This window comes from Daktulosphaira vitifoliae, unplaced genomic scaffold (genome assembly GCF_025091365.1).
Source record: "Daktulosphaira vitifoliae isolate Bord-2020 unplaced genomic scaffold, ASM2509136v1 Scaffold_5, whole genome shotgun sequence".
Lineage (NCBI taxonomy): Eukaryota > Metazoa > Arthropoda > Insecta > Hemiptera > Phylloxeridae > Daktulosphaira > Daktulosphaira vitifoliae.
The window spans coordinates 4,331,611-4,356,232 of NW_026099576.1; the positions used below are offsets into that span (position 1 = coordinate 4,331,611).

Below are 24,622 nucleotides of genomic sequence, written 5' to 3' on the forward strand. Positions count from 1 at the left end.
AGCTACGTCCCCCTGCGCCCCCCCCCCCCAATTCGAGCACTGGAAATAACTCTTTGAGAAACCTGATTCATACATATTTTATAATAATGTTGTAATTTAGGTTGATCTAACAAAAGAGGAAATGAATATTAATACATTATTTGATAAACGTAAAAAGCTAAGTAAATGTTTGAACAAAAATTCATATTTACGAAAAAACGATGTATATGACGGTAAACTAATATTAATAATAATATTTTATTAGGTTCCAAACGAATAACCAATTCCAGTAAACCTCAATATTTTTTAAAAATTTCACTAACAATGACGTAACCAGAGATTATAACACATAAATTAAATATATTGAAGTAAAAAATTTAGCATGGCATAGTATTTACTAGAGATGTGCAACGATACCGATAATTCAATACGATATTAATATTGTTATTATATATATATATATATACACATATCGTGATTTCGAAATTAATATTTTAAGAAATATATTTAATTAGATCAATCTTAGCTATAGTAAATTTTATTGTGTGTGCTGTGTAATGGTAGCTCAGCTGATAACGATTGGTGCACGGTAATGGGAAAATGTACATTTGTATAAACACCTATCTTAAAGTTATTTTTAAACATTGTATTTTTTTGATATTAATTTAGATAAATTAATACGAGTTTTTTTTTGTATTCAATATTTTTGATTAATATTATTATTGCCTGAATTTAGATTTGATTCAAGATATGTCAAAATATATATGTTTAATATTAAAATCAGAAAACAAAGAACAAGCCAAAAATTATGTACAAAATGGAATATTTTATAATATATTTAAAATTGATCAATCGCAAATAAAGTTTGAAGACCGTTACCTTAACAGTAGTAAAATGCAAATAAATAAATGTGTCAAGCTTTTTTTGCAGGATTTATTGGGTATTCATGAATTCTATTTTCGACCTATGAATTATTTTGTAGATGATCTAGGTGATATATTTAACTCACGAGAAGAAAAAGTTTTGAGCTGTCAACAATAAAAACTTTAAATAAAAAATGTACAGGGAACTTATTAATTTACCGTAAATAAATTATAACTTTTAAAACCAGAAAAATTTTTTTTTTTTTTTTAAGAGAATTCTATAAAATACTATTGAATGTAAATGTTGTACACTAATACATATTAAGATGAAACGATTTAAAATTCTACGTCGCAATAGGTTAGAAAAATTGAGTTACTGTAAAAATGTACAGATATGAATCTGTAGTTATTGTTTAATTTTTAAAAGGAATTGTTGGTTTATTCAAAAAACAACATCAACTTCTATTTCCTTATATACTGAACCTCTGTAAAAGTGCATATATGCATAAGTGTATAACTTTACTAAATGATTATAACGTTTTACATCGCATTCTTTTATACTATAATTACAATCTTTTTAATTATAGACATGAGTATGTGTTGAAGAAAAATGAATTTAAAAATGAATCTATACGTTTTAAGTTCTTTTCGACTTTTTACGTAATTGTGATTTTATAAAAGCTTTCTTTTTTAATTTTTTTACATTATTTTATTTATAGCTCTTTTTACAAAAAAATGTAATGGGTCATTAACGATTTTAGGATAAGTAACGATTAATTTACAAATATTTTATTGCATACCCATATGCTGTATTAAAATTTTTGTATCTCAATAAATTTTTTTTGTTGGAAAATCTTGCATAAATTATTTTTAAAAATTTATGGTAAAATTCTAATTGTATAAAAAGTTGGGAGCAGTAGGGATTGTTCCCCTCTTTATATGATGTATACAAGAATTTATTTTGAAAATAAATTGGTGATAATAAAAAAGTCTTAATATATTAGAAATTACATGAGTTATGTTTAAATTTCATTATATTTAGCGTAAATATTCACAAGAAGCGATACTTTTAATCTAATACCTAAATAAGTTATAGTAATACAGACTACAAAAAATCTTTTTTTTACATAAAAATGAATTTTGATTATCTCTAGATTTATGGCCTAATTTTATTTTTTTAACTTAACATTATAACTGTACAACATTATAAAAAATTTTTCTACTTTTGTGATTTCATAAAAATCTATTAAAGGACCTAAAATAATATATTTGATGAGTTACAAAAAATAAAGTAAGAACACCAACAATGTCAAAGTAAAATATAGCATTTTAAACGTGTATAGATTTATGTGCACGTGCATATTCCAAACATATATTTATAATAAATTTATGAGATGTTCTATTACAACAGCATTATATTTACATATTTTTGCAATTTTTAGTTTAAATTAAGTTAATGTGTTAAAATTAATACGCATTCAAAATTGTTTTTAAAATGGTTTTTCATTTTATAACTAAAATTCCATAACAAGCTACTGAAAATGAAATACATTATCATTTTTATTTATTAAAATATTTTACATACTATAATCATTTTCTGGACATATTATAAAATGTATATAAGAGGGGCTTAAAAATCAAATCATATTTTTTTCTTTTCAATTTTTTTTAAGTTCTAAAATTCCACCTTCTTAAAAACCCTACATTATCCGTAATCTCGATTTCTAGGAGTTCATAAAGTCAAAAATTATATTATTTTCGAAAAAGGGGTAAATTTTGTAATATTTTGCATTGTAACAGAATACTGACATTATTCTAAATTATTTTAAGTTAAAGCTTGTTCAAGGAATAGCTTCAAAATTTACATAACTCATTACCAAATTATATTATAGAAATTAAAAAAAAATAAATGTTTAGATTTTAAAATTGCGTAGCAATTCCATATAAAATTTACCTAAAAATATTGTAGAACAGAAAATTTGTCATTATTTATTATCCTATATTTTCTATCAATTTTGTGTAAGAAACGCACTCAAATAGAGCCAATAAATATTTCGTGACATCATTGATAAAAATATAATGTAATAAATTAATTTGTATATTTATTTTATTGTAATAAATATATAACTGTAAATATAATTAAGTAGGTAAGAATTGATGAAACAATTTAGTTATTAAATTTTAAATATTACCATATACAGAGTGATTCTTTTATCACTAGCAAACCGATTCCTCTAAAATAATAAATTATGTTAAGAATAATATTTTTGGTCTATTTCAGTTATATATATTTAATAATTTATCAGCTATTAATTACTTTTTTAATTCATTCCTCATACATTAAAAAGATGTCAACTTTTTTTTTTTAATGTTAACATACATATTTAGCTAGCTTATACAAATGATTTTCTGACACGTAGGTACATTATTTTTAAATAAAGTAGCTAGCTTTAAACTAATCACTTTGTATAATACATTGTACGAGAAGTTTGCTAAGTAATTTTTTCTTATAATTTATTATATTATTGTATAATATTTTTTTAATACACCAGACTACACAACTCTTTAAATAATAAAGTAATTACACGTTGGGAATAAATGCGTTTGTTTAGAAGCTCTGATATAATTTTTTTTTTCAAAGTAATTTATCTGAAAAATCTTAATTAATTTTAGTTAAGAATAGTTAAATATTGCTATAACACATAATTAATTTTACACATTATATGATTCTATCTTTTTAATATTTAAAAATGAATAGAGCAATTTTCTTCATAACCTTAGTAAGTTATAATATCTATTACTTAAATCCAATTACATAATTTCAGGAGCACTCTTCCAAGTTAAACTTTTAGGAGTGTAAGCTTTCACTTAAACTGTATTAATTGATTAAAAATGGGGTCAACTACGTAACAAAGTATTACATACATAATATTTTGAGAAATCACGATACATTCCATATTTTTTTTTTTTTTGATAATTTTACATTTTCCATTGATCATTATTTACAGAATTTCAAACATAATTATTTTAAAATTATAATTTTTCCATGCACGATCTTTAATTTTTTTAACACACTTATATTAGTTTCACCTGTATGTATATATGTTTGTAACTCTCCACGCGTCACGCGTTTTCGCATATTCCGTCGTCTATGGCCTTGAGACTAGACTGTCATAACTCATTTACCTCACCCCACGCCTCGCTCACCACACGACGGCAACACTATTCCTATATACATTTATTTTTGGTTATCGTACCCGTACACGCGTGCTTGTCATCAATATTATATATATGTATAAACAAATTTTTATTTTGACTGACAATACCATTCGCGTGCCATACGGCCTACGTATATATTCCTACCGCCGTTTATACCTCAGGTATAACGTTAGTCCGACCCACCCGCCCGCCCACAAAACACGGCTAGTGCATGATACGTTTACGTACTTAAGTCGCTTTACTTGTACATATATATATTCTAATTACTAATAAAATTTATATATTAACACGCTTTATTCTAATTAAGAGTTATAAAGTATTCATTCCGATTACGAGGGATGATTTCCGTACTGTCATTTTTTGTCACTACCTCCACATTCCGGGAGTGAGTAATTTGCGCGCCTGTTGCAGTCCTTGGATGTGGTAGCCGTTTCTCTGACTCCCTCTCCGGAATCGAACTCTGATTTCCCGTTATCCGTAACAACCAAGATATTGATAGTAACTACTATCATAACATGAAACTAAAAAGTAAAAAATAAATATAGTTTAAAAAAATTAAAAAAACACGCTTTTAAAGCACATCGAACTAAAAAGTTAAAAAAATTGTTTAAAATAATTATGAACAAAAAAAAAACTAGTATTATTGTGATAAAAGCGTGGGTCCTTTGTGCCATATTTATCGTATATTGAGCGCCCGACGCTTTTATTACAATAATACTAGTATTTTTTGTTCATAATTATTTAAAAAAATTTTTTTAACTTTGATAATCGATGTGCTTTAAAAGCGTGTTTTTTTAATTTTCTTAAACTACATTTTTGACATTTAACACGAGTGTATTTTGTTATTTCGTATTTTATTGGAGATATTCTAGACAGTTCGAGTCCTAAAAAGAAAACTGATGGGTATTCAATTTACTCGAAAGCAATCAAATAATTGTATTCAATGGATCATAATCAATCTTTGTAAATTCTATTATTATGCAATTGATTCAAATAATATGATTATAGAAACTCATTATAATAATGTTTATAATATTCAATGTTTCACAATAATTATATTTTATCTCTAAATTTTCTTCACCTTTTTTTCTCGTCTTCATCTCAACTACTTGGGATCGGCCATCCTTATCCTAAACTACTTCCACTTGACCTGTTTTCTAAGCGTATATCCGATACGGGACTTAAGTTCTGTTTAAGAATTTTCATAGTTTTTAACAACATTTTTTACCAGCGGTCGACTAGACGTGTAGCCTTATACGACTAGCAGAGGGGCCGTAGAAGTATTTATATCCCCATTTACGAGGAAAATTTTTTGTTCCTAAATTATTAACAGAATTTAATAATGAATTTTGTAGTAATATGTAATATTTGTTTAAATAATTATTAGAAATTGGCATTGAAAAATTTTCAATTCTTGGAAATATAAAACTGTGGATTCTGTTATTTTTAAATTATTCGGATTATTATTTTTAGATTATACCTTAGTAATAGTATTATGATATATCTCATTAGTATTTTAATATATTTTATAGAGTGATTTTTTTATCATGAACAATTTAATTAATAAAAATTATCAATTTTATTTTTATTTTTTAATTGAATATGTGGTTCATAATAAAAAAATTACTCTGTATATTATTTCGTATTATATGTTTCTTAAATATATTATAACAAAGTAGCATATATACAAAGTAAATGATTTGACATTCACCACTAAATGTCTCCTAATCTTATAATTTTGATTTTGTTTAGTATTATTTATTTCTTGACTTTTATGTAGTTAAATATATTTAAGATCAAACTCCTCTTATCCATTATAAAAGTACTAACTGTATTTTTTTAAATATTAACATAACATATTGTTACATATTTTAATATATCAAATATTAAAAATATTTACTAATCTAAATTCTATGACGAATGCCGCGTAGGTGAGTGCTTAAATACTTTTTATGTTCATCCCTTATAACTGATAAAGGTAGTAATTGAAACGTTTTTACTTACATACTGTATCTAGGTTTAAATTACTTAACTGGAAATTGCCAATAATATGTAAGCACAGCACATTTTCCTCAAATAATTAGCTTATTTCGTTTTATTTAAAAAGAAAACAAAAATATCAAATATATGAATATTTATTACCTATCATATCAGTATTACTTTAGGAAGTAACTATATTAAATAAAGAGTTAAGTATAACTCTTTGGATCACAGTTGGTAACGTCTTGTTACGAGCACAGTAGCAAAGATTAAAGGGATAAGAGGAGAAGCTAGTTATCTTGATCACGATTGATTACACGAAGGTTATGATCACGATATAAGATTAACTAACTTTATAAATGGAAATTTAAAATATAAATCTTTGATCACGGTTGATAACAGTACATTAATACAGTTACAAACACCGTTGAAAGATCAATATATTAAATTCAGAAGGATATGAAATGAATAATAGATAAACTTATCTAGTGGTATAGCGTACAATCAATGTCATTCTAGAAAGCAGTAATTATTGCGAACACTAAACTAAAGTAAAGATATAATCATAAAGGCAGAAGAGGCGTACTTTATACTAACCGCTACTACTTGGGTCGTGTAACTTAATTGTTTATTGGTTATTTTTTGTTAAAAGTTTGTAGTAAATAAATGTGGTTTCTTTTTATATCTTTTAAATTTTAAATTCCTGTTTTGACTGATATGTAACATAAAAAGATTTTACAAGCATTACAATGCACCTTATTATATAAAATCACATTATATTATAATCTTTCGAATAAAAAGATTATAATAAAATTATATAACCATAATTAAAAATTTTATCATATAATGAAAAACTTAAAATATTACTAAAAAAAAATTTTTTATGCTTAAAACATTTTGCAATCCTACCTATGCATAAAAAAAAAACTGACGGCTTTAGTGCCATGTATAATAAAAACATCCATAATTTTTATACTTAACTTGTTATAACTAAATTATTTAAAGTTGAATTACGCCTAAGCGTAGCACTATGCATTAAATTTTTACAACGGGTAAAAAATGTCACTATAACAATGAATTTATTGCAATAATGTCTAAACTTAATATTTAAGTATACTCAAAATTATAATATATATTAAAGTTAAAAATTAGATAAATATTAGGTTACAAGATTTAAGAAAATGTACGAGTATATTTGTTTCACATTTTTTTTTGGAATTTTTCCCTTCTCCTACCTAAATATAACAACAGTTTAGATTTTTCTTGTTTAATTCTTAGTAAAACTTTTATTTAGATAAAATATTTTATCTAGATATCTTTTGCATATACAGTCAATGAAAGCAAATTTTTCATATTTGAAGCCAAAATTCAATTCTTTCGATGTATGGATTTTGATACAACTTTGAGGAATCATGATATTTATAAAGGTATGACAATTAAAAAGAGTTAACCATAATGATATTAGCATTATAATGTAATAAAGGGTATAAAAAAACCTAAATTTCTAAATAGTTGTTATAAATTCAAATACATCATTATAGAGGGGTAATAAATGGGGGTGAGTCTTACCTAAAATACTGAATCTGCATTTTTGTACCAAATCGGAAGTGTATTATATTTTTTTTTGAAATTTTAAGTGAAGAGTAAAAATAAAAAGAAGGATTTTTTATACACACATTTTTAACGTCACGTAGTTGTTTCATTGTCAATTTTCATTAAAAATGTGTTGACTAAAAAAAAAGTCATAAGAAAAATGCTAAATGAAATCAGTATTTCCTTTTTAAAATAAATTCTAATATCGCCTCTGAATATATTATAAAATAATAATTATTTATTTATTAACGATTCCTCTTTGTAGGGAGTCACAATGGTCCTCAATGAACTGTTAAAGCTAAAAGAAAATTATTTACATTATTAAATTTTATCGTTTATAGAAATTAAGATCTAGTGCAGATCTAGAAGATAATAATGGGAGCAGGGCTATTTTAGTATTTCTTTTAAAGTGGAAGCTATTTTTGAAATAGAGGATCTTTTTTTAAGAAATTTTTAAGGCCAATTTTTCATAAATTTCTTAAAAAATCACATTACACTATTTGTATACATTTTTTGTTTTATACTATATTATTGCACATTTCAAAAAACGTATTATTCAATTGTTATAAGATTATTATATTGTTCAATACATAATAACAAATAAAATGCTGTAATAATTTTTGAATAATTTTAATATTTTCTGTGATACATGAAATTTCAAAAGTACTTCTAGACGGTACATTGGATGATTTGTCATGCATCCTTCTATTAGTAGAGGACAAAAAAAAAGCCATGGATTATTTTATCAAAGTAACAGTCGAAAAAGTATGTTATAACGAACATTTTTTAAGTGTAGCAAAAGTCAAAATTGTTAAAGATTGCGAAGAATTTCTACCCAAATGTGGTCGATTTTTTTGGGAGCGAATTTTCGATCCGGCAAAATTTAATTTAAAAACGCTAAATTTAAAACTTATTAATGGTGACATTTATTTTGAGGAAGATAATCAATATTTTTTATTACTCTCCTGCTCAAGAGTCGAAGCATTATATTCTCAATTTTAATATAATTTTTTTTTTTCAAAAAATTTATAAATTCAAATAAACAATATACAAAACTAAATATTATTAAACACATTTTAAAATATATTTGTTAATCACTTAAAACTAAAGATTTTTTTTTAATAAGAAAACATCTGTGCAATAGCGAATATACCAAAGTCTAAAAAGGGTCCAGTAGAGTCGATGGGGACACAGTGACATCAATAAAGGGTGATAGATTTATCATAAATCATTTGATTACTCTCAAAATAAATACAATATTAAAAAGAAAATGTGGGGTTTTTAGTTACATATATTTCTTGATTAAGTTAGCTATTTATTACTTTTAAAATCATCCCTTATAACGTATAGATGTGTCAACTTTATTTTTTTAAATGGTGACAATCATTAATTTAATTAACTAATAAAATAGAAAATTATCTTTTTAAAAAAAATAATTGGTCGATAACAACTTTTAGACCACTACTTTGGATGTTATTCTCATTTTTATACCTAAACGGAACGATGAGTACGGCCGGAATATGACTAGTTCACTAGTTATCACGATAAAAATAGCAGCAAACACTCCTCACCTCCAGTCAAAACTTTACATTGATAATAACTTCTACAATACTAGTCCAAAAGTTGTTATCATCCAGTCATTTTCTTAATTAGATTATTTACTATTTTATGATTTAATTAAATATGTATGTTGATAAATAAAGAAAAAAAATTAACACATCATTAAGTTTTAAGGGAGAGTAAGTAATTACTGGCTGATAAATCACTAATTATAATTATCTAAAAGAAATCAAAATTGTTTTTTCAATATTGTATTTATTTTGATAGCAGTCGGCGGGTTTATTATAAACCGATCACTCTGTAATAAAAAAAAACATTTCGATGTGAGATTGTACTTTACTTTTATAAGGATTTCTGAACTATGCCAAATACAGCATGAATTCACATTAAAAAAAAAAATATTGCAGTTCTCAAATAAAGTTCTATGTCTTCTATTAAACAAATAAATTATTTTTAATGTGATTTATATTTATAATTTATGATTTCATATTACAAACGAATCATAAAAAAGGCAACAATTTACGATTATACTGACCTTTATTTGTTAATTGTAATTTCAGTAGAAATTGAAATTGTAATTTAGCTAAAACATTTTTTTGGATATAGTAGCTCTCTTCCTTTTATTATATTTATTAGATAGATATTGTATTAGACTTCGATTTGGACTGTATAAAATTACAAAATAGATGTATCATAATTCGATTATAAGTTAAGCTCCATTAAGATTATACAAACTATTTGCGGACGGTAAGTGTACAACAGTACGGTACCGAGCAAACTGAACAACAGTCTGAAAGATAATTGCCACCAATGTTGCCCGTATCATAAAAAATCATGATAAACCGAACATATTATATAAACTTTTATTTAATTTATCTTTATTGAAAGCAATATTTCCAGAACATTTTAACTTTTCATGCAAAAGTTGCTATATTTAATCCCATCTGTGGGCAGGTAAAGTATAAATTTTCAAAAAAATATATACCTAATGAAAGGAAAACACCTAAGAGCTGAGAAAGAGTGGTGACAGGCACAAACAATTTTAAATAAACACATCAAGTAATATTAATAACTTCTAAGCTTTATCTGAAAGCTATAAACAAAACCACGTTGAGATCTTGACTTTAATTTTTATCTTTTGAATAAAAAATCGGAATTTATTCATTTTATAAAATAAAACTTTAACGTCATCATTGTTAGAATTTCTCAAATATTGAGTCCTATAAAATTTTTATAAAAATACAAGACAAGTATTGTAATAGTTATGGTGTGAAATAACTATAAGTATTAACCAAGCTACCCTGCTGGGCTACATTATTATTTTGTACTGACCGTATATTACCGGTCTACTCGTACATATTCTACTATACATAAGTATTTTCTTATGTAATAGTTTAATTCGTACCTTATTTTGTTAGTATTTCGGAACGCAAAAACAAGGACATGTTAGCTGCCAGTACAACCCTAATGTTTTAATATTTTCTTTAAAAATTGCCGTAATCATATCTTCATTATCCTTCTGATTGGGTAATAACCTAACGTTATTTGAAGCCCATTTAGATAGTTCAAATCCGTATTTTTTCAAACATTCAATCAATTTATCATGTAAACATAAAGCCTCACCCAAACTATTTGCTCCTGTTAAACAATCGTCTACACAAAAATCATTTTTTAATACTTCTTTTAACTGTGAATCATTGACCTCTTCAGATATGCGGTTAATACAACTAATAGCTAAAAAACCGGATGGTACGAGTCCATATGTCACAGTACACAATTTATAAATATTTATTTCATCTGATTGATTTGAACGCCATAATATACGTTGATAATTCTGATCATCCACATGTAATAATACTTGTCTATACATTTTTAAAATATCAGCTGAAAATGCATATTTTTGTGTACGGAAACGTACAACAATATTTAGTAGATCAAGTAGGTATTTTTGGACCGTTCATTAAAATACAATTCAGCGATAAGCCATTACTAGTCTTTGACGTACCGTTGAATACAACATGAAAACGAGTGCTGTGACTATTATCATTTAGTACATATGAATGCGGCAAATAATAATATTTGGCTCGATTTCGTCTTTACCTTTATTAACGCTACCTATACTTTCATGTACCCGAGCTCTTCATACTCTCCCATAAATAATTTATACTTATCATATAAGCTATTATCTTTAATTAATCGGTTTTCCAATGATAAAAATTGCCGTAAAGTGGAGTAGTATGAATAACCTAATTAACCATTATCTTTAAACGGTAATGTTTCAATGAATCTACCATTATTATTACGCGTAGTATTTTTATTAAAATGCTCCATGCACAATGTTTCTTCTTTTGTGTCAAGCTCTTCAATCTCCCAAAAAGCCTCAATTTTGTTTTCGAATAATCTTTCTTTACTTTCCATAATCAACATACAGGTAACCTAATTGCTCTCACACTTATCCGGAACTTCCCCGACAACTACCCAACCTAAACAAGTTTTTTACGGTCCATCTTGATATGTTTTAAATTTACCAACACACATTGAGTCCCAATATGTACCGGCTCCAATTAATACATCGATTGTTCTGAGAACCACTATCAAGTAATGCACGTCCATCTATATAGTTTCCCGTAGTGTTCATAACTCTCACTATCGCTGTTGCTAATAATGTTTGTTTTTTACCTATGTTTACAGTATGCATATTGATCTGTGCATTGCTACTCGTGTTCTCATTCTCACCTAACTGGTGCAAGAGCGAATTGTGCTCCCCCTGATACTTCATACATTTCTTAACTTGCACTGATCAACAAAATGATAATTTTTTAATCAAATAAACAGTTTTAATTTATTTACTTTTATTTTTCGATTATCTAGACTTAATGATAGAAAGTCTTTTTTTTTTTTTTCCTCCGATCGGCTTGGTTGTGGACCGCCCTGGAACTACCGTTAGGTATTACTTCAAGGCGGCCCACGCCGTCTTTAAAACTCACATCACCACGTTGTGAATTAGCCCGAAATTAATCAAGAGCTGATTCACAACGTGGTGTGGCCTCCCCCGTTAGCCGGATCCCAGAGTGAAATCCGGGGGGGGGTGATGTCGTACCTTCCCGTGGTCCCCCCTGTGAGTAGTGCTAATGTTACGCGATACAACCAAGAACATAGTTCTATGAGTATATGTGAAAATGGCACGAAACGAAGCGACATCAAACCGACATCCAAACGTTTTAGGACCTCCTGGATCTATTGGCCCAAACAGCCCTTTTCAGGGCTAGCCTGACATGCATAGCAATTACGTAAAGAGTAAAAATAACAAAATTCCTTACAAAAAAATTACAAAAACAAAAAACAGAAAAAACAAAATTTTAAAACCTGATGCAACCATCGAAAAACACAAAAACAATAAAGAATCGCAAAGAACAATAAGATTAGTGCACCTAAATGTGGAAGGCTTGACAAGGGCAAAGGCTGATATTTTTGGCAATATGTTTAAAGACGCAGATGTACTGACAATTCAAGAGATCCACGTACCGAGTGACAAGACCAGACTCCTGGGGGTACCTGGCTTCAATATGGTTGACTACAAAGGTCATGCCAAACATGGACTGGCAACATATGTAAACCTGAACTTTAAAGAACAACAAATAAACCCTGTCGCCGGAAACGAACACTCGATTGGTATATATGTGGGAAACCTTATAATATACAATGTTTACAACCTCCACCAGAAAGGTGGTCCAACTCAGTACTCTCAGTCAACCAAAACACTACAATTTATATCGGTGACTTCAACTCACATAGCACTGAGTGGGGTTACCTAAGTGAGAACGAGGATGGTGCGACACTCTCTCGATGGGCAGCGCTCCACCGCCTACACCTGGTTTATGACGCTAAGCAGGGTGGTACTTTCGAATCAGGTCGATGGGGGACAACTACCTCTCCTGACCTTTGTTTTGTATCTAGAGACAAGGAAGACCAACCTCTAAGAGTCTCACGACAAATCCTACCTAAATTCCCCAAAAGCCAACATAAACCAGTGATTATAGACATAGGTGTCAATTTTCCAAGGATCAATAAACCTGAAATGCCCAGATGGAACCTACGAAAAGCGAGATGGGAGGTTTACACCAAATACATGGATGAGAATATAAACCGAATTCCTCCTACTCCAGAAAACTACTCAAGATTCAGGAAACTAATAAAAAAAGCAGCTGCCCTAGCGATACCTAGAGGACATAGACAAAACTACATACCATGCTGGATCAAAGAGTGCGACTTATTATTACATGAATACGATCAATCTGGGAATGAGGTAACAACAAACCGGTTAATGGCACTACTAGACGAAGAAAAAAGAAATAGATGGATAGCTGCTATGNACTACTAGACGAAGAAAGAAGAAATAGATGGATAGCTGCTATGGAAGAAATGGATTACACACACTCAAGCAGGAAAAGCTGGTCTCTCTTGCGAAAGCTTGGCGCTGCGCAACCTTCAAAGAAAGTTGGAGGTATTGCAGCCAATGACATCGCGAATATTCTTTTCAAAACTTCTAATATCAAACCGCAAAAAACCGGAAAAATAGAAGTAAGAAAAGAACTTGCAGAGGAGTTAAGGAAATGCGAAGAAAAGTCGGCACTCATGTCAGATTTCTCTGTTGAAGAGGTCTATAACGCTCTAAAAAATGTAAAAAACAGAAAAGCAGCTGGAACGGATGAAATTCTACCAGAGTTTCTCAAAAATCTTGGACCCCAGAGTATCAGCTGGATCGCAAAACTGGCCAACAATATAGTAAACACGAATACTCTCCCAAAAATATGGCGAGAAACGAAAGTGATAGCTATCCTGAAACCAAATAAAGAAGCTACCAATCCCAAAAACTACCGACCAATATCCCTTTTGTCAACAATGTACAAACTTTTTGAAAGACTTATCTTAGCACGTTTACAACCTTTAGTGGAAGCATCCTTACCAACAGAACAAGCTGGTTTTAGGAAAAACAGAAACTGTTGTGACCAAACCCTTGCACTAGCAACGCATATAGAAAATGGTTTCCAACGCCAAGAAAAGTCTGGTGCTGTCTTTCTAGACCTCTCATCAGCATACGACACCGTATGGAAGAGAGGGCTACTACTAAAACTGACGAAAATAACAAAGTGTAGAACGACGATCAGAATAATGGAAAATCTACTATCAAACAGGACACTTCGTGTATCACTTAATGGTAAGGTAAGCGGGTACAAACTTCTTCAGAATGGGCTTCCGCAAGGATCTGTACTGTATCCAATTCTCTTCAATGTGTATACGACTGACATCACCGACACTGTTTCGAGAAAATTCATGTATGCGGACGATGTGGCGCTAGTAGCACAAGCCAAGACTTTCACAGCGTTAGAAAATACTTTGAATAACGATTTAATAAAAATACAAAAATATTTCCAGAAGTGGCAATTAACACTAAACCCGAGTAAGTCTGTGGCAAGGGCCTTCCACCTCAATAATAGGGAAGCAAACAGAGAACTGCACATAGAAATAGACGGACAAAACATCGCTTCGGAAGAATGCCCTAAATACCTAGGGGTAAAATTCGATAGAACCCTTACATACAACCAACACTTGGAAAGTGTCAAAAATAAATTGAAGATACTANTCACTGTGAATGACAATTCTAACCAATCACTAGAAAATATATTGGCCAAATTTTGGCGCTTGGACGAGTACACAGAAAAAAATGCATGGACGTTAGAAGAAAAGGTGTGCAAGAAATATTTTGATCAAACAGTTCAGCGAAATGAACATGGAAGATTCGTGGTACAATTGCCATTCAAAAGTAACAGGCGGGCGGCGATCCGGACCGTGTCGGCTTACCGAACGGTCTCCGGAGTGGCGGCGGGAATACTGTCGTCACTGCCGCCCGCCGACCTGCTAGCCGCGGAACGGGCCGCCGGACATGAGCTCCGCCGAGAGCGCGACCGACCCCTCGAACCCGAGGACCGGTTGGCGCTCCGGCGGACCACCATGCTCCGGTGGCGGGCTCGCCTCTCGGAGGAAACGAAGAGAGGCGAGTGGACCAGGTCCCTCATAGGACCCGACCGCCTGGAGAGGTGGGTGGCCCGGACACACGGTGAGATGTCTTACCGTCTCACGCAAGTGTTGTCCGGCCACGGCTGCTTCAACGAATACCTTCACGGTATTCGGAGGGCAGCCGCGCCGACGTGCGACCACTGCCAGGATCGCCCGGGAGAGGCAGACAACGCTCTGCACACCCTCTTCCGGTGCGAGGCGTGGGCCCAGGAACGGGACTCGCTGGAGTCCCGTCTGGGGTCCACGATCCGCGTCGGGTCCTTGGTGGACCTCATGTTGGGAAGCCGGGAGGCGTGGAGGCTCGTCCAGGCGTTCGCGGAATCCGTCCTGAAAAGGAAGGAGGAAGCCGAACGCCTGAGGCAGCGGCAGCCGCGCCGCCCGGTACAGGAGGACCTAAGGCGCTGGTTTAGGCCGGTGCCTTAGGTATAAGTGTGCTTATATGTTTGTGAATTATTTTATGCCCCCTTCGCAAAGTCCTGCCCCCACCTCCACGTGGTGCAACCCGGGCAACGGATCCCGACTTTTGGGATCCGGCTAACGGGGGAGGCCACACCACGTTGTGAATCAGCTCTTGATTAATTTCGGGCTGATTCACAACGTGGTGGTGTGAGTTTTAGAGACGGCGTGGGCCGCCCTGAGGCAATACCTAACGGTAGTTCCGGGGCGGTCCGCATGTAGGCCGGTCGTGTTAAAAAAAAAAAGGGAAGGTGCAACTACCTACTGCATAAATGGGGCATGGTCGATTCACCACTGTGCGAGTGTGGGGAGATCCAGAAAATCAACCACATCGTGGAGTCATGCACGCTCACAAGACGTCGGCAGGTGGGCTTCGATCCGGGTGATAAGCAGCCGCTCGAGAATCTTCCCCAAGTCGTCTAACATGCAAAGCGGTCGGTACGACGAGGGGAGACCCTCGGGCTTGCACCCTTTCTCAGGAGCATCAGCCTGGCCTTGTTCCACTTCGTGGGGAATTCACCCTCCGAGAGGCAGCGGTTCGCAACGACGCGTATCCAATCCGGGGCGAGGTCGTGGACCAACCCCCACACCCGGTTTGGAATCCCGTCAGGGCCGGGAGCTATGTTCCGGCCCCGCACACTTGCCACCGCGTCAGCGACCTCTTGGCTGGTGAATTCCACCACCGACACGTCGTCCCCGAACGCCGGGGGAGGCAGGGGCAGATGTGTCGGAAAGAGCATGTCTACCGCCCTTTCCAGCACTTCCGCCTCCAGCTGACCGGAAGTCGGTGGACCGCGGAGCTTCCGCATAACGACCCGATAGGGTTTCCCCCACGGGTCGTGGTCAACCGACTTCACGAGTTCGCTTTGGCCCGCCTGATGGCTAGCTTCAGCTCTTTGCGGAACAGAGCGCCTTCCTCAGGTCCGGGGATTTCGGGTCCCGCGGCCAATGGTTGGAGCGCGTCATGGTTCTCCTGACCCTGACGCACTCCTCACGCCTGGCCGCCACCTTGGCGTTCCACCAGTGGACTGGCGGTCTGCGAGTCCACGGCGGTCGTTTGGCCGGAAGGGCGAAGTTGCAGGCTGTGACCAACCTCCGGTCCAACTCTTCCACCGCTTCGTTCGCAGAGACGTGTCGGTCTGGTACTGCGGGCGCCGACAATTGAGCGAGCAGTAAGCCCGTCTCGAATGCATCGACGTCCGTGGCCGGTCCGACCCGCCAGCCCACTCGCCCACCGGAGAGTGCTCGCGGGGCACTATTCGGGGGGGACGGCCTCCGTAGCCACACTCGTACACGATGTACCGGTGGTCGTTGAGGTTTTCCCTGTGCGGGAGAACCGACCAACTGGACACGTGCGAGTGTCTTGAAGAAGGAGTGCTTGAAGAAGAAGGGGGAGCTGCGCCGCTGAGTGGTAAGGGCGCTGCGATGGCCGCAGTAGGACACGCAGCGTCTCTCCTCTTCCCCTTCTTCTTCTTCTTCCTCCGCTTCTTAGTGTTGGCGGCGGCAAGCGGAAGCGCAGTTGCTGCCACCTTGACACCTTGGAGGGGGGACGATGTGTCCCCGACAGCCCTAGATGGTGGCCGTGAGTGTCCCACCTGTAGTCCGTCTGGGATGCACTGTCCTGGAGGCACACCCGGCTCTCCGACGTTGGTGCAAGTGATCTTCCCTCCGGTGTGCTAGTCAGGTGAAGATCGGCCAGGGCTCTTACGCTCTCTATAAGTGCCATAGCCATCTTCACCACCCGCCTGTGTGGTAGATACACCTCAATCACGTCGGAGATCTGTCCGCCTGCTCCCTGACTAGATCCAGCCCAGCCGACAACACCTCGTTCGTCCGACCAATTACCCTTTTTGGTGTCCCGTCAGCATTAAACAAGTCAACTGCCATCAGGGGCACCATCTTGGGCTTCTTGGCCATGACCTTCGGAGGAGTCACCGGCATGGGCGCAACCACGCAGAGCGGGGTGTCCTCCAATGTGATGGTGGAGGGGCTGTTCGTTAGGGAGATCTCCCTGCGTTTGGGACGCAAGGAATCGTCCTCCCCCATCTCCACCGCCTCCATCTCACAAATCACATCCATGGTTGGACCCGAAGGTCCCACCCTTGCCGAACCACCCTTTGATGCGCACCGCAATCTCTCCAATATAGAGAGATTTTAGGAGACGCATCTGGGGAGTTGGCCGTCGTCAATATTGTACCAGAATCCAAACATTCCGTTGCCAATGACCTCCCGGCTATTTCACTGGTGGGAGTGGCTTGGTCACCACCACTCCCTGCAGTCGCAGTAGCNGGTGGGAGTGGCTTGGTCACCACCACTCCCTGCAGTTGCAGTACCAACCCCGTGGTTGGCTGCAGGAGCCTGCCTCAACACTCCTGCATTTGGTGCGTATTCGATTGATGACGACACCTGGTGGGTACGCCCCCCACCAACCGCCAGCACTGGGACATCCAAATCCCCTGATGCAGTAACATTTACTCCTTTCGATTCCATTTTCATAAATGTGATATGATTTGAGGGGGCTACCCTCATAGCCAGTCCCTCCGGCCAGTGAGCGGCTAACTTCACTGGTTGCATTGCCGTTTAACTCCGTTCTCACCTAAACGCTACCGCTTATTCGTCCTTAAAGGCTTATTTCACGGCTATCCTGTATATCTACAGGCTTAACAAGCGTTTGGGCGGCTCGCTGTACGCGACCGCTTATTCGTCAGTCCAAATTAATGGACTGCTATTTTCGCGGCTAACCTGCATATCTGCAGACCGTTCCTCTATCCGCAACCTGAGGACGCGCCATGATAGAAAGTCTGGACATTTATAAATAGGGTATGGTTTTTTACACATATAGCATTGCATTTTTGTATGAATTGCTAATGCAATTACCCTTTTTTTATTGTGAATTTTTGAAAATATATTACTTATGTAATCAATACTATTTTTTCCAGAAAAGATTTTTGCTGACTCAATCGACTCCAATACTTTGCATCTTTTATCCAAACACAACATAAATGATTCAACCGTTGGAATTGTATCGTGATCATTTTCTTGCTCCCGTTGACGTATAGAGTCCATATCTATTTTTTTACAAATTACGTGCAGTAGTAAAGCTCCCCATTTTTCTGGATCTTCGCCTAACGATTTTAATGCTTGCATATATGCTTTTAACGAATTATTGAACTTATTTAATTTACACAGCCGATTCCCCATAAACTGGCTCTAAATCAAAATTGCTTTTGTGCGCGCTTCAATTAGAACGCGTTTATTTTCATATCAGTTGTTTATAATTTACCATGCAACATCGTAATTTACTTCCGTAGTTTTTAAATTTAGTATCGATATACTCGCTTCACCAGTTAATGCACTCCTCAGGTGATAAAATTTCCCCTGAAATATGGATTTAAAGTTGGAAAAAAATTTCACTTTAGTATGAGCAATCAAATTGTATTGAAATTTCACTGGTGTCCCGTGATGTGGTTTAATTTTAGTTTAGACAATTACATAATGACCAAAACCAGAAAACCCATGGATAATGTGATATTTTTTTAATTTTACGAGTTTATTTCGTCTTTTATTATTTATTTAAACCGATCATAATTTTTGCCATTGAATCTGTACTAGAAGTGAACTACTATAGTTAACATTTTTTTTTTACTTTTCAAATCAGGCAAAAAATACAATCACAAGATTGAAATGAATGTTTTTAATATTTTAAACTTAATTACAATACGAAAATTAGAAAACATTATGTAATCGGTACACTACTTTTTCCCGACATTAATCACGAAAGAAAATATGGTATATCTCTGGGCTTATAAATATTTATTTAAACGTAATTAAATGTTTGAAAAATATTTAGCACTATTAAATAGCCTCTAATTAAATTGAAAAAATGTTAGAATAACTTTTAAAATATAGATTATTATTTTATGTTATAAAAATGAAAAATTTGTACGAATTTTTTATTTTTAAGAGTTATTGAACATTAAAGCAAGAAATTATTTAAGTTTTGGTAAAATTAATCGACTGTTTGGTAATATTTTGTATAGTACGATATTCTTACATCATTCTAAATTATTTCAAATTTAAGTTTGTTAAATGTAATATATGTTACAAAAAAAAAACGTTCCAGTGTCGTCTTATTCTCTATAAGTAATCAACCTCTAAAATAAAAAACCATGTGATTTTTGGTTGATGTGTTAAATATGTTTTTAATGTGTTTCAAATACGCATCAAAGTGTTTTATGACTAATTTTAATCTTTATTGGATATCAATTATTAATTATCTAAAAAATCCCACAACTGTATGTTACTATATCTCTACTATACTTTTTAAATTTTATTTTATTCAGAACATTTACGATCTATACTACATAATTTAACAGTATAAAAAAGTGCGCTATTATGCTTAAAGTTTCTCAATTATTCTGAGGATGAATTTTGATCCTCAAAACCCGAACAATTTTTTATCATTTTATGTATTTCTTAACTCTATTGTTCAAAACTTGTCTTAAATAAAAAAAAAATTTAATTTGATTCTTTTGTATTGAAATTTTCAAGTTTGTCACGACAATATTTGTAGGTTGTATATGAGAAAATACATCACTTTTTACTATCATATAGGAAAAGATATAATTAAATAATAAGATGTTATTTCATCCATCATGCCATAAATAATATTTAAAAGGTCTGTTGACGTACTAATATAAATAATGAATGTAAATTCCTAAACCTATACAGTCAATTTTAAGGTTGACAAAACCATTACAAGGAACCAACCGTAAAGTAACTGCGGATAATTGGTTCAGTTTAATAGAACTTGTTGAACTTTTTAAAAAGAGATAATTAACATATGTTGGGATATTAAAAAAAAAAATAAACGGTAAATACCTCAAATTTTTCTATCCAAAAAAGAAAACTACAGAGGACACTACTCAGTAGTGATTTACAAAAGATCTTACACTTTTATCAATACCAAATAAAGCAGTATTATTAATTTCATCGATGCATAATCAAAGAGGGTTTGACGATGATATCTAAAAACTTGAAAAAATTGCTTATTATAATAGCACTAAAGGAGGTGTTGATGCTGGCCTCGTCGCTGGCCCCATTGGCAATATTTTACAGACTTCTAAATATTTCTGATGTTAATTCATATGTCTTATATAATTATTTTAAAAATAACTAAACGATGAAAAAAGCTCGTTCTCTGTAAAACAGTGACACGGTCACGGCGTTGTCACCCGTTTGACACCCCGCGGTCGTGTCATCTCCTTCTCAGCCACCGCTCCACTGTAAACCGAACCGTGACACACACGCGTTATCGCCGTGGTGTAAAGTCCAATAAATGCCTAGCGTCGAATACCCACCGCAATAATACGTCCAGCGAGGCATTCTCGAGACACCAATTGAATAGTTTCGTCGTCCGTTTTACGAACAACTAACTACCTTCTTTTTCTCGCAGTATAGAAGTCGATTTATTTTAGTCTTTTTTTTCACCTTTGTTTTTCTATTAAACATCTTTTTTTGTTGTTATCATTATTTTGTTAACACGCCATTTAAATAAACGGCTCAACGCCACCTACGATTATTAACAAAAAGGTGTTAAAACTTATTGTGTGCCACACACGTCTCTCCACCATTTCACCTTCAACACCAGTTGAACAAATTTTTGCTAATGCATAGAAACACACCGCGTACAACAACACACGAGAAGCCAGCTAAGTTAATTTGGCCATTAAACAAAAACAAGTGTTTGGTGTCCCCGTAGGTAAAAATACTGACATAGACAACAATGACCACATAGAATCAACCGTACCGCTCTGCAATAAATCTCCTCGATCGTTTGATTTAAAAAACCTATTCAGCGTTTCTCGCCATCCGACTACAAATGACAACAAATAATTTTACACTATGTAAACAGCTCTGTCTATATGAACGAATATCTTATCTGGTTATAAACAGTAAACTATAAGCTAAACTTTACTCTGAAAGGTTACAAATATATAAAAATCAAATTAATTGGCCGCAACGAGAAATTTGTAACTTTCATGGCGTTTTACAAAATTATAAGTAAAGGGTCGCCAACCTACTGGGCGAGACAGTATATTGTCGGACCACAGTAGGATTTTTTTTTAAAAAAAATTAACTTTTTTATATTAAAACAATTTGACAAAAAATATATAATTAATAAACAAGTTGATGTCCGTTGAGTCGTTGATAGTAGATGTACACCAAAACCTCGTGACAGTTGTCACATAACCATATTAATGAGGGATGACCTTATACAAGGCCGTTGCCCGTACCTTATAAACTAGGGGAGTAGATTTTTGAAAGGAGAAAAAAAATACACGAGTCCATTGAAGATGGAACACGCAAAAAAAAGAAAAAACAGATGATGGTTAAGTTAAATTAAGGGGACTTTATTAAGCAAAAAAAAAAAACAAAAAAAATTAAGTTACTACGAGGCAAAAAACCGAATGGTCAAAAAACCTCGTCTATAAATTAAAAGGGAACAAAGAAAGAGAGAAAAAAAAATATATTAATAAAAAAAATTAGTTACACCTACACTTTTATTGTTAGAGACTACGATGAACGTCTTCGGGTACCCGCCGGCTATTAATCGCAGCATTGCCGCTAAGCACGGCGGGTATACGTCCCAAGTAAGCGACTGGTTTCTGGCAGTTAGGCTTAGCTTGCAAGACGTTGGGACACCCCGGAATAAAATGCACTACGTCACCACATTGTACCAATAATATATACATCACCCAATAAAGTATGATATAAAACCTATAAAAAGTCACAAAAAAAAAAATATATAACATGACAGGTGGTCTTGTACACGCCTGTCATGTTGCGGGACCTAAATAAAAAAAATATAAGGACACCTACAAAAAAAAACTATATAAAAAAATTCGCCACACGTGCTTATGGCACAGCGCACTAAAAAATAACTGGCTCAAAACATTATATACAAAACTTATACATTACCAGCCCCGAAGGGCTACAGAATATGAGGCAGGCTCAACCGACGCCAATAAACAATGAATTTACATTATAAAAAGTAGCGGACACTCGCGACAAAAAAAAAATATATATATATGATTGCAGTGCACACAACAAAAAACAAAAAAAAACTCACGCTACGGACGAAAATTAGCGACAACCAGTTCCGATGATGGCTAATTTCCGACAATCCGTCCGACGTTTGACCCGGCAGTCTGTAGGCGACAACACGGCTAGCCTTTGGAGTAGGGGTCAAAAAAAAAACTTAAAACCCAGTGCCGGAAATTACTACGAACAATTTAAATAAGGCGACAATGTATGCGGTGAGCAGTGCAAATGACGTTCAAGATAGGAAAGGAGAGGGGTGAATGTACACACAAATGCCGTCCATTAACCGGTCTGAAGTAGTACACAGCTGACTACCTCGCACGCGCATAAACAAATCACAATACCTTATCATAATAATATTACTGACAAACGCCGTCGCAGTCCGCATTCGGCTCAAAACATATATATATATATATATATATACAAATAGACAAAAAAAATAACAAGATACTTTTGTCACGTTACAACTCTCTCATCAAATTTCAATATTCATTTATGTTTTAGAAATTATTTAAAATATAAGTGTATTATAATTTTATAAGGAAAGAGGTTACGTATCGATAAATATTATATAAATTAGTTGTGGGGATTGTACACTACTCGCAAATGCGATCACCGCACACACATTATTAACAATTGTATTGTTTCTCAATAAAGACTTATTTTCCCTTTAACTATTTGATGTTGTCTTTCATATTAAAAACACAACTAAATTATGCCTACTACAATATAATAATCATTAAAATTTATTTTAAACGTTTTAGAACTTATTGAAGATTCGGTAGAAAATTGCATAATATATTAAAATTTCTAAAAATATTGATTAATTTTTTAAAACCAATTAAATGTGAATCGAAAAACGTTAGTCAAGTAAAAGCTTACACTATAATGATAATATTTTTGCAAATTAAATGATTTTTTTACGAGAAATTGTGGTACAAACATTATTAACAAAATTGAGTGGTCCAGAAGACCGCACCATACCATTAATGTGATTGTTTCTCCCTACCACTTACGACAGTAGTTTTAGTATATACTGGATATCAATCGTTAATAATCTAAAAAATCTCACTTTACTATATCTCTACTGCACCTTTTAAATTTTATTTTATACAGAACATTTACAATCTATACTACATAATTTAACAGTATAAATGAGTACGTTATTATTTTTCAAGTTTCTCAATTACTCCAAGGATGAATTTTCATCCTAAAACCCGAACATTTTTTTATCATTTTATGTATTTCTTAACTCTACTGTTCAAAACTTATCTTAAATAAAAAAAAAATTAAATTTGATTCTTTTGTATTAAAATTTTCAAATAACTCACAACAATATTTGTAGGTTTTGTTCGTCTACAGGTTCCTAAATATCGGTTGGCCTGATTGACTTAGGACGTGAATAAAAGGAAACCCCAAAAACTTAGTAAATAAAGAAACTCAAAAGGAATTTGTCTATAATAACAATATTAGTGTAATTAACAGTAAACTTTATAGTTGGGCGTCCCCACTTACATTAATAATAACAAATAAATATTACACTGAAATAAAATGAGTACAAATATAAGATTTAAGTGTTGTAGAATTCAATAATCTGACCTGGGCAGAACACTAATGATCGGATTATAACTGTTCTCCTCAACCAACTTCAACCGTTTGAATGAAACAAAACTCAATTATATTGATCATACGCACGGTAAATCCCCGTATTCACATATATGTGACGTTACCGCAAGTCGCGGAACAAATAAATATAGTTTAAAAAAAAACTAAAAAACACGCTTTTAAAG

At 33.6% G+C, this 24,622-nt stretch overlaps 3 protein-coding genes across 7 annotated transcripts in view; 2 read left to right on the top strand and 1 right to left on the bottom strand.

Moving 5' to 3' along the window:
* Positions 1 to 1,095, top strand: part of LOC126906874 (uncharacterized) — a 3,612-nt gene extending 2,517 nt beyond the window's left edge. For both annotated transcript variants that reach the window (XM_050687791.1, XM_050687792.1), the window contains exons 5-6: positions 101 to 212; positions 716 to 1,095. In XM_050687791.1, the coding sequence (XP_050543748.1) occupies positions 101 to 212; positions 716 to 1,020 (417 nt within the window). In that variant the 3' untranslated portion in view covers positions 1,021 to 1,095. The remainder of the gene's footprint in view (positions 1 to 100; positions 213 to 715) is intronic.
* The window catches only part of LOC126906871 (electron transfer flavoprotein-ubiquinone oxidoreductase, mitochondrial), a 138,616-nt gene that overhangs the window by 87,408 nt on the left and 26,586 nt on the right, over positions 1 to 24,622 (bottom strand). The window lies entirely within an intron of this gene.
* LOC126906875 (uncharacterized) lies at positions 3,405 to 8,735 on the top strand. 2 transcript variants are annotated; one of them, XM_050687793.1, is made up of 3 exons: positions 3,405 to 3,482; positions 7,354 to 7,468; positions 8,299 to 8,735. In XM_050687793.1, exons 1-3 carry the CDS (start codon positions 3,441 to 3,443, stop codon positions 8,634 to 8,636), a joined length of 495 nt encoding a protein of 164 aa, XP_050543750.1. In that variant the 5' UTR covers positions 3,405 to 3,440; the 3' UTR covers positions 8,637 to 8,735. The 2 variants fall into 2 exon arrangements, with proteins under 2 accessions (XP_050543750.1, XP_050543751.1); XM_050687794.1 differs by lacking the exon at positions 3,405 to 3,482 and adding an exon at positions 3,486 to 3,622 and having other exon boundaries at positions 8,299 to 8,733.

Excerpts from the sequence above, each read along its gene's own strand:
- LOC126906875 (XM_050687793.1), top strand. The coding sequence starts at position 3,441 with ATGCGTTTGTTTAGAAGCTCTGATATAATTTTTTTTTTCAAA. Across the intron at positions 3,483-7,353 it reads ATATAATTTTTTTTTTCAAA|ATATCTTTTGCATATACAGT; the intron begins GTAATTTATCTG and ends TATTTTATCTAG. Across the intron at positions 7,469-8,298 it reads GAATCATGATATTTATAAAG|TACTTCTAGACGGTACATTG; the intron begins GTATGACAATTA and ends AAATTTCAAAAG.